Raw genomic sequence first — 11,165 nt, forward strand, 5'->3', positions numbered from 1 at the left:
ATTAAATGTTCACTTAATCTTGAAGGTGTGTCACCTTTCAATATATATATATATATATATATATATATATATATATATATATATGTGTGTGTGTGTGTGTGTGTGTGTGTGTGTAAATATATATATATATAACATTATATATACGTTAGATCCCTGGCCGAGAATAGATTTGGCTTGTGCTCTACGATCATAGGATGAGGATTTTTCACCTGATAGTTACACGACCCGGTGGGCAAGAGTACAGCAGAGTATGGGGCCTGCAACATAATTAAAAAAAATACATGCATATATATGTGTTTATATATACTTATACATATGTATATATATATATCCATATATACATATATATATATATATAATATTCTAAATCATAATATACTCGAATGTAAAGCCACAATAAAAAATCTACAAGAACTGGAAAATCATCAGACGTTAATACAAAAGAAACAGAACCACTGATCAAGGAGAAAGCATAATATGACGGAGGAAAAATTGTGAATATTATTTTCCTATGCACTTTCAAATATAAATTCATATTTGAACTGACCTTTCCCTCCAGGAAGATTCCGATTCTTGTTCTCAAAGCAATTGATTAACAACGAATACAAATGCTTATATATATATATATATATATATATATATATATATATATATATATATATATATATATATATATATAAATTTTATGTATATGTATATATAAACAGTATATATATATATATATATATATATATATATATATATATATATATATATATATATATATATATATATATATATATATATATATATATAAAAAGATTAAACAGATGAATTTACAAAACTGTACTCATGAATATACCTACGGTATCAAAGCAACTATATATAAGTATTGCATAAATTTCACTGATTACAATTTTTACAAAACTCATTAAAATGACTAAATAAAATTTGTTGACTAATAAATTAATTCATCTCTGTTGGTTGGTGAGTCCAGAGGTTCACACCAGGGCTTTTGTTTCCTCCCTGTAACGACTTACACCACTTTAGCGCCACCTTTAAACAACCAGCTCATGATGGTTGAATTCCAGCTTAATCTAAACCAGCATCACCAATACAACCGGGCCGGGTAACATTTAAAAAGCTTATCAGCGTTTCGTTTTATCTTGAACGCATCACGGCGACCCCATATAAAAATGCGAACAAGCTGGGAAGAAGAAGAAGAAGAAGAACACTGCAACGCGAGATACAGTTTTTTTTTTTTTTTTTTTTTACCTCATTGTATATCGGTTGAGGTCGAAATCACTGAAACTAATCGTACTGAGGCGGAAGTTCCTTCTCAGTATCCATTCCACATCCGCGGAAATTTACCCTCAGGAGGAGGATGGCCATGAGGACAAACTAGAGAGGACTGGCTACCACAGTCATTCATCTTCGCTGATGCCTCGGAGCCACCACGTCGAACGCCGCAGCTTATACTTCGCTGTTTACCTTCATCTTGGACGTGCTCTTGTGCCACTCGAGTTTAAAAATACTTTCGTGCTGGGAAGGCGTCGCTACATCAGCGGAACACGTTCAGTATCTATCCGTGATTTTACATTATACATTTCTCGTCACTGTTCCATCTTTTCCTATGGTTCCTACACAATCCGACCACCTCTAATAATGCTTCTACTATGCCGTTTACTCCATCCAAGACATATATCGTTGTCTGCCTTCGTAAAACCTATCTATTTCGTACAAACATTACACAGACACTCTAACAAACCCAACATCCTTATATTATGAAAGTATACAAAAATATACGAAAATCCTTTTAATCAAAAAAGGATAAAATAATGTAATGGAACAAATTCAATGAATCCCAACTCGATTACAAAACAATGAATCTAACGGGAGAGGAAAACCTATCAAACCATTTGACAAAGCTGCCATTTTCTTCACATACAAGGTTTTATTTTATATCAATCCACATTATTTTCTTCTGTGTAATGCTAACAATGACTCTTTACCTCAACGAATGATGCAAGCTCTCTGTTTTACTTTGCTGTGTTACGTCAACACTCATTAAAATTGTGAATTATCGTTTAAATGAAAGCTAGACAAGTATGGCGTTTAAAAGCAAAGCGGGGGCTTTCATATCAGCATGGCCTTAAGTTTTTAAAAAGCATACCAGAAAAAAAAGCATTAAGTACTCAAAGAAGCTCTCTCCAACAGCCCGAAATTTTCGAAAGAAAAGTTGAAAGCTTGACGTGGAAGATTTCAACAAGGCGTACGAAGTTGTCAAAAAGTGCCTGACAATAAAGTGTTGCAGGGCACTGCAAGAATATGCAGTGGGTAAAGTGAGTAATAGATTCTCTCTCTTTCTCTCTCTCTCTCTCTCTCTCTCTCTCTCTCTCTCTCTCTCTATGCAACAACTGACGTGGACAAAAAAAAAAAAAGCTGCCTATTCAGTATACAGTAATAGCTTGTGTTTTAATTCAAGAATCTTATCGAGAGAGAGAGAGAGAGAGAGAGAGAGAGAGAGAGAGAGAGAGAGAGAGAGAGAGAGAGAGAGAGAGAGAGATTTTCTTTAATGGTTTTAGTTTATAATTAGTTTCACCTGATTCCTAAAATGTAAGGGGCTAGTTTTGAGATGTCTTACTTGTCTCAGAACCATATATATATATATATATATATATATATATATATATATATATATATATATATATATATATATATATATATATATATATATATACAGTATATGTATATATATACGCATTACGTATTTACATAGTTATGCACATACAGAAGGAATACGCTCACTATTTAACCTATGTTAAGACTGCCTACATATGACATCACATGGTATGATTTCATATGATACATACACAAATATATACACCGTGCGAGATGAGCGTGAGGCGGCCGGGGCTTTGAAAGTTTTCTGCACAAGGGTTTATCGTAGATTCGGCAGTTAAAGTATGAAAGTGGCAATGACTTTACGTTTTTTCTATGGAGCTTTCACGCTGGGTAACATCATTGAAAAAAATGCCGTCACTACATAAAGTCCCCTAAAGATCCATGGAATAGTGCAGGTCGGCGTCCTTGCAACCTCACCCCATTAATGTATACGTGCTGGAAACAGGATGGTTAACTACTACTGAAGTCAAGCTTTCGAATCAGAAAATAGCATAATCTAAAAATATGTGTTTGTGTACTTACAAGAGATAGGTACTGCATTGGAATTTAAGTGAGATTCCTTTATAACGTCCACACCACGGAGCCAAAACGGGCACTCTTAAGTTACCCCTGATACCTTGTAAAGAGAACGGTATACGGTTACAGTTCTCTGTACATTAAGTTTGGGGCAACTTGTGAATTTCTGGTTCCCAAAGCAAAGTTTTGCGTTATGTGATAAGGGAAACTCATTTATTTGTAATTTATACTGTATATGTATATATGGGTGTATGTATGTATATTATATATATACATATATAAAAATATTCGTATAAATTAATATATATAAATAAATACATATACATATATACATGTGTATATAATATATTTATATATATATATATATATATATATATATATATATATATATATATATACTGTATATATAATATGTATATATATATATTATATATATATATATATATATATATATATATATATATATATATATATATATATAAGGTACGAGCATGTGAGTTTTAAATGATTAAACATTACCAAGCATCTAAAGAGATAGGAAAGACTCAAAATAAATGTCAGAAAAGACGAGGCCAATATACACACGCCATTTTATAGTCATATCGAATACATTTGCAGCTATATAATTTCACAGGAATTAGTCCTCACCACAATACTAAACTTTGTTTCAAGCAAAGATTAATGCCATTGGGAAGTCCTTTCGCCTAAGAACAAAAAATTGCTCGTAACGTCGTTCAGATATTTCGATATCTCTAAAGCATATTTGCGCCGATGTATGCCAATACTTTGCATAAAATAACTGGTACATGTTCAAAATGAAACCTTCTTCGTGAATACGCCGTAGATAAGAATGCAAATGCTTTTCATAAGATAACTAGCATTGTTCAAAATGAAACATATCTCGTGAATATACCGTAGATTACTATACATTAATTTTAAAGATACAAGAATAGGTATAGTCCAGAGTACACAGCGTCCACAGACCAATATTATGGAGGCTTTTACGTCAGTATGGAATTACCGTCAAATATGCAAAGCTAATTGAAATTTTCCATTAACGAAATAGATGCAAATTAATGCTGATTGGCTCTAGTCCGATAAATTTTCAAAAAATAGTGGGGTGCTACAGGGTAATGTTATTTCATCTTTAGTGTTTATTCTCCCCATTTATTTTCATAATGAAAAAAGTGGTCCGAGATGAAAGACATCATTTAGACCGGAGTAACTAAAGAAACTTGACCGATTAAAATAAGCACATGATGCTGGTGGCATAAGCAAAACACCACAATTTTTACATGTGCGTAACACAATGCATCATTCATCTAGAGAGAGAGGGGGAGTCAAAATACGTCTAAGATAAACAGAAATAATGAGGATAGAGTGTGCGGAAGGTGAATAAAAAACATTGCACTGAGAAAGGGCTAACTGGTTGAGTCTTTTAAATACTAGTAACAATGATATCGAGCACAGGTTCTTTCAAGTCTAGTACGATCTTTATTGTCATTCGGACAATCGCAGTATGACAATGAAACTATCTAAACACTTTGACAATTACAGAATGATGTTTCATGAGTATCGTTTTCCATCATTAACGCTTGGAAGAAAAATCCTGCACATACAAAAAACGCATTCATACATTACCCAAGCCATACATACCAACCACCGTTTTTACGTTCAAAGATAAATATCTCAAATAATGAACCCCAGTAGTAAACAGGTCCCGATTTGCATAACTATTTTATAGGAATATCCTTACTTTCAACCAAGCCCAACTATTCTCACTTACATCTTCGATATATTCTCTTCAATTCCTATGGGATGCAATTTAACTTCGAGCTCATTATGTCTTTCCACTGACCAACAAATGGATGGAGCACAACCTGTAGGTCCCGTTGCTAAGTAACCAATTGGTTCTTAACCACGTTAAATACGTCTAATCCTTCGGGCCACCCCTAAGAGAGCTGATAATCAGCTCAGTGGTCTGGTAAAACTAAGGTATGCTTAACTTGAACAACCGCAAAACGGACATTCGGTGGTCAGTAAGTGAAACCTGGAGAAATTATCCGTGGAGTAAATGCATCCACGACTCGAGGTGCATCTTGACTATACAAGATGAGTTTTTCGTTGTTGCGATATAATAATTCCACAAGATTATGGATGTCTACACTTACATCATTCGTGATTAACTGTCAGAAGTATCAAATAATCTCCTTTTTATAACAAAATGGAGTACTCTCGCACCAGGTTCCCATAAGGGGGACGACTCAAAGGTAACATTTTTCTCTTTCTCTTTGCGCTTAATGCAAAGTAGGGTTGAATCCCATATACAGTAGGTCTACTGTCTTCCTTTTATTCCGTTAACAGGAAAGTTTTTCGCGCTTGGGATGTGGTTCCTACTCAAAACGTCCCACTATAATCAACAGTACATATGAAGCCATTCACTTGGCCGGTAATAATAATAATAATAATAATAAATACGCTTATAACAACTCTCTACTTAAGTAAGGCACAGATTACTTACTTGCCAGCTAATGGCAAAACTGCACAAAAATACTGTATATAAAATATAACAACTTTCACTTCCATAATGATCAATTTCACCACAATAAATCAAACAAGAAAACAAAACACTATTGCAACTCCGAAATTCTCTTGTCCAGGACCATCTGGACTACAGAGAGTATAATGGCATCCTGGAAAAATAAGGACAAAATGTCATATGGCGATAAACGTGTATGTGTGTGTGTGTGTATGTATGTATATATATATATATATATATATATATATATAATGTATAATTTATTTGTGTATATATATATATATGCATTTATATGTATGTGTATATATATATATATATATACACATACATGTGTATATATATGCATATATATATATATATATATATATATATATATATATATATATATATATATATATATATATATATCTTACATGCAGAGGCTCTATAAGGTATAATCTGTCTGTTTACTGGCTAGTGATTTAGGATGAGTCTGCTGGCCGATGCCCATCAACCCCAGTGACCAACCACATATCATCGAACCTACATAACGACTGACGATCTGGGGCAACATATATATATACATATATATATATATATATATATATATATATATATATATATATATATATATATATATAAAAGAATGTTACTACTAAAGAGCTACATACTAATTCTCCGCAGATTGAGCATCTACTTCAAGAGATTCCCCGTGACCATACTTTTCCCTTCCCTGACCTAACAGCATACACAGCACGTTGTTATAAATGACATTCATCAATATGGTTTGTCGCGAGCCATCCACATGATACGTGGGTGCGGTGCAGGCGTTTTCACCGTAAAAGGGGATTACTTTCTTTCACTTCACAACAATTGCGAGTGGCCGTTTATTCAAATGCTTCGCAAACAATTCGTAGAAATCTCTTGTGATGTAACTCATTTCCATCAAATCGTGATCACTCGAGTGATATATTTATATATTTCGGCCTTATCAAATCTTTCTTTACTTAAAAATAAGAACCCAATACAATGAGGTGAAAGGGAAAAAACTGAGACGTGAAACTTACTTATTCTCTGGCAGCGCTGACTCGATGTAGGTGAAGAACGTGTGAACGACGATAACAGAAGTAGAAAAAAAGTGACGAAAAGGTGATGCGTCTTCTCCATCGTTTCTGAAGTACCTCTTGGGCGTCTCTCTGTCACACTTACTCATTCAATCTCTCTCTCTCACTCTCTCTCTCTCTCTCTCTCTAATTTTCCTCCTTCCCGTCAGCTACTACCACACCTTGTCAGTCACGTTTCCCTCTTTCCTCTTACATCCTCCTCTTGCAGCTACTCATTCACGAAGGAAACGACCCGCCGATGTGGAGGACCATGTTTTTTGCTTTTCCTTTTTTTTATAAGACGATTCTCCGCAGTTTCCAAAGGATGGTCATCGTCATTTCACAATCAGATAGAGATGCATGTCATATTTTAAACTATGTAAACTTCAACTTCTATCCCACAGGCGAGAAGAAAAAATATATCATATCCTCTTTGGCTGGCTTGATTTCGGCTAACGTCAGCTACAGGTGTGTCTCTTTACAGGATGCTGAAGTCAACGAAAGCACTGTGTTTGTTATCCTGAGAAAGGGTGCTGGTGAGCCATCAAAAAATAAATCCGTAAAAGAAATCAATAAACGACTGGAGGCTGTAACTTGAGACAAGTCGGGAGCGACGCATCGAAACACCACCCTCGGACTCCACACGCAAACTGAGCCACGCCACAACCAACAGGTAGTGGTGGCGGCCTCGTCCACGATCATGGTACCCGGGTTGAGAGGAGGAGGAGGAGGAGGAGGAGGAGGAGGAGGAGGAGGAGGAGGAGGAGGAGGAGGAGGAGGAGGAGGAGGAGGAGGAGGAGGAGGAGGTTGTAGCGATCGTGGTGGTAAAAGAAGAGTTCAGGGTGTATAATAAAAGTAACCTGAAAAAAAAATCTGTTCAGAAGCACGAGTATTTTACATTGCTATCTTAAGCTCAAGCCGGGTCCAGGTATTGCAACTATAATCCGTCCTTCCATAAGCTTTGTTTTGGCCTTTCTTCTCTCTTTCTCTCTATTTGTAATGCAGCATTGGCACTTGAGGAGTCCCAGGCTCGATACCAGACGTGGAAGTAACGATGAGAGGGCGTTCCCTTTAATACAGTATACTTCTGACGACCTTAGCAGTAAACTGTGAACCTATGTACAGTCGACTGTCGTTGGTTGCTGCCTGAGGATGGGAAAAGGTAAAACTGGAAATGAAAACTATACGAAGTCCGTCAAAATATATACTATTGCATCTCATATAAAATAAGACTGACAGGAGGTGGTACTCTGAGGCAAATGCATTATAATTTGCCTCAGTGATAACCATATCTGCTGTATTTCCTCTCAAGTTTGCCCTTTAAATGTCAAAGTTTCCCAAGCACTTACTAACTCCACTCTTTCTCTCCGAACTTTTCCTCTGCTCTAAGCTTGTTCTCGACCACGTGGCGGTGGCACATCACCACACCTCTGCCCTTCCAAAGGAATTTAATGTCAGTAAAATGATGGTTTAAGTTATCGACGTTAACGGCAGAAATACTCGAAACGTATCTTTGTCCTAAGAAAGCCTGAGGCATGTTTTAGGTACTGCATTCCCGTTTGTTACCTGAAAAGGGTGGATACGTGCTCCCTGAAGATCCTAATATCCTTATTTTTAAGGATTCTCATCGGCTATGTCTCTAGGTCGACCCTTAAAGACGTATGTACTGGGAACAAGGTTACTACCCTTTCAGACTAACCCAACAATATATCACCAACACTGGATCTTCCCAACAAAATACTACATTGCAGAGTCGTCCCAAACAGAATACCACCATACAGGGTCTTCCCAACAAAATACCACCAATGCAAGGTCTTCCAAATAAAATACCACCAATGCAGGGTCTTCGCTAATGCCACCAATGCAGGGTCTTCCCGACAAAATACCACCAATGCAGGGTCTTTCCAATAAAATACCATCAATGCAGGTCTTCCCAATATACCATCAAAGCAGGGTCTTCCCAGTAAAATATCACCAATGCAGGGTTTTCCCAACAAAATATCACCAATAAAGGGTCTTCCCAATAAAATACCACCAATGCAGGGTCTTCCCAACAAAATACCACCAATGCAGGGTCTTCCCAACAAAATACCACCAATGCAGGGTCTTCAATAAATAATCACCAATGCAGGGTCTTCCCAATAAAATACCGCAAATGCAGGGTATTCCCAACAAAATATCACCAATGCAGGGTCTTCCCAACAAAATGCCACCAGTGCAGAGTCTTCCAAATAAAATATCACCAATACAGGGTTTTCCAAACAAAATACCACCAATGCAGGGTCTTCCCAACAAAATGCCAAATATACAGGGTCATTCCAAAAAAATACCACCAATGCAGGGTCCTCCCAACAATATACCACCAATGTAGGGTCTTCACCAATGTAGGGTCTTCCCTCAAAATACCAGCAATGCAGGGTCTTCCCGACAAAATACCACCAATGCAGGGTCTTCCCGAAAAAATACCACCAATGCAGGGTCTTCCCAATAAAATACCACAAATGTAATCTTCCCAAAAATATCACCAATACAGGGTCTTTCCGACAAAATACCACCAATAAAGGGTCTTCCCAACAAAATACCACAAATGCAGAGTCTTCCCAACAAAATGCCACAAATGCAGTCTCTCCCCAACATAATGCTACAAATGCAGAGTCTTCCAAACAAAATGCCACAAATGCAGTCTGCCAAACAAAATGCCACAAATGCAGTCTGCCAAACAAAATGCCACAAATACAGAGTCTTCCAAGCAAAATGCCACAAATGCAGTCTGCCAAACAAAATGCCACAAATACAGAGTCTGCCAAACAAAATGCTACAAATGCAGAGTCTTCCAAGCAAAATGCCACAAATGCAGTCTTCCAAACAAAGTGCCACAAATGCAGAGTCTGCCAAACAAAACGCCACAAATGCAGAGTCTGCCAAACAAAATGCCACATATGCAGAGTCTGCCAAACAAAATGCTACAAATGCAGTCTTCCAAACAAAATGCCACAAAATGCAGTCTGCTAAACAAAATGCCACAAATGCAGAGTCTGCCAAACAAACCGCCACAAATGCAGAGTCTGTCAGACAAAATGCTACAAATGCAGTCTTCCAAACAAAATGCCACAAATGCAGAGTCTGTCAGACAAAATGCTACAAATGCAGACTTCCCTATTAAATACCACAAATGCAATCTTCCCAACAACACACCACCAATGAAGGGTCTACCCAACAAAATACCACAAATGCAGGGTCTTCCCAACAAAATACCACCAATGCAGGGTCTTACCGACAAAATACCACCAATGCAGGGTCTTACCGACAAAATACCACCAATGCAGGGTCTTCCCGACAAAGTACCACCAATGCAGGGTCTTACCGACAAAATACCACCAATGCAAGGTCATCCCCAAGAAACAGCACCAATGCAAGGTCTTCCCTACAAAATAGCACCAATGCAGGGTCTTCTCAACGAAACACAACCAATAAGGGATCTTTCATCTCAGTTATGCACCTCGCTCAGCCTCCCACACCAATGATGGCGGCTATTCAGATGCCTAAAACCCTTGTGGCATCAAAATTTTATATTTCCAAATTGTGCCTGCAAAACTGGCGGCGCGATGTTAATTCATATTCAACCAAGTGCTTGAATTTTTCATTAATGGCAGTTCCACTATTCTTTTGTTAACAATCTGCTGGCACTTAAAAATCTAGACAGGGGGACAGAAATTAGTTAGCAACATCTCACACAACAACAGATTATGAAAAGGTTTGCAAACGAGTATCTAGCCTCTTACCACCTAGATTTGTCAGCCCATTAACGTCGCCTTGTCCGTGAATATCAATAAAAAAAAATACTGCAAATATGTACATGGGCTCTGCAAGCAATGCACTAAATCAGTTTCTTCCAGAAATCAATGAGCAGTTCCAGCACTATGCATGCCTTGTTTGTTTATGCAAGACAAGGTGTGATGCTTTTTTTTTTTTGTGCTGTCACCAAGCTGACTGCATCTTTACAACGAAGACAATGAACCACTGCACAGATAACCCCACGTTTCGTCGGAAATTTATTGACTCATACTGCGTACACCTTTGCAAAGGAAAGTGGAAAACGAGATACACACACATATATACATACATACATACACACACACACACACACACACATATATATATATATATATATATATATATATATATATATATATATATATATATATATACATATATATATATATATATATATATATATATAATTATATATATATATATATATATATATATATATATATATATATATACATACATATATGTAATTTATATGTATGTACGTGTATGCATTATATATATATATATATATATATATATATATATATATA

At 36.5% G+C, this 11,165-nt stretch overlaps 2 protein-coding genes across 3 annotated transcripts in view; one reads left to right on the plus strand and one right to left on the minus strand.

The window, feature by feature from the left end:
- LOC136843327 (serine-rich adhesin for platelets-like) overlaps positions 1 to 7,457 on the minus strand; it is a 494,565-nt gene extending 487,108 nt beyond the window's left edge. For both annotated transcript variants that reach the window (XM_067111602.1, XM_067111601.1), the window contains exon 1: positions 6,766 to 7,457. In XM_067111602.1, coding sequence (XP_066967703.1) covers positions 6,766 to 6,865 — 100 coding nt within the window. In that variant the 5' untranslated portion in view covers positions 6,866 to 7,457. The remainder of the gene's footprint in view (positions 1 to 6,765) is intronic.
- A 2,361-nt stretch (positions 7,458 to 9,818) lies between these two features.
- Positions 9,819 to 10,325, plus strand: LOC136843506 (basic salivary proline-rich protein 3-like). Its single transcript, XM_067112042.1, has one exon. The coding sequence runs from the start codon at positions 9,819 to 9,821 to the stop codon at positions 10,323 to 10,325; it is 507 nt and encodes a 168-aa protein (XP_066968143.1).
- Positions 10,326 to 11,165: the final 840 nt, after the last annotated feature.

This window comes from Macrobrachium rosenbergii, chromosome 11 (assembly GCF_040412425.1).
Source record: "Macrobrachium rosenbergii isolate ZJJX-2024 chromosome 11, ASM4041242v1, whole genome shotgun sequence".
NCBI classification, from domain to species: domain Eukaryota; kingdom Metazoa; phylum Arthropoda; class Malacostraca; order Decapoda; family Palaemonidae; genus Macrobrachium; species Macrobrachium rosenbergii.

What these genes read in the sequence shown, in the direction of transcription:
- LOC136843506 (XM_067112042.1), top strand. Translation starts at nt 9,819, where the DNA reads ATGCCACAAATGCAGAGTCTGCCAAACAAACCGCCACAAATGCAGAGT.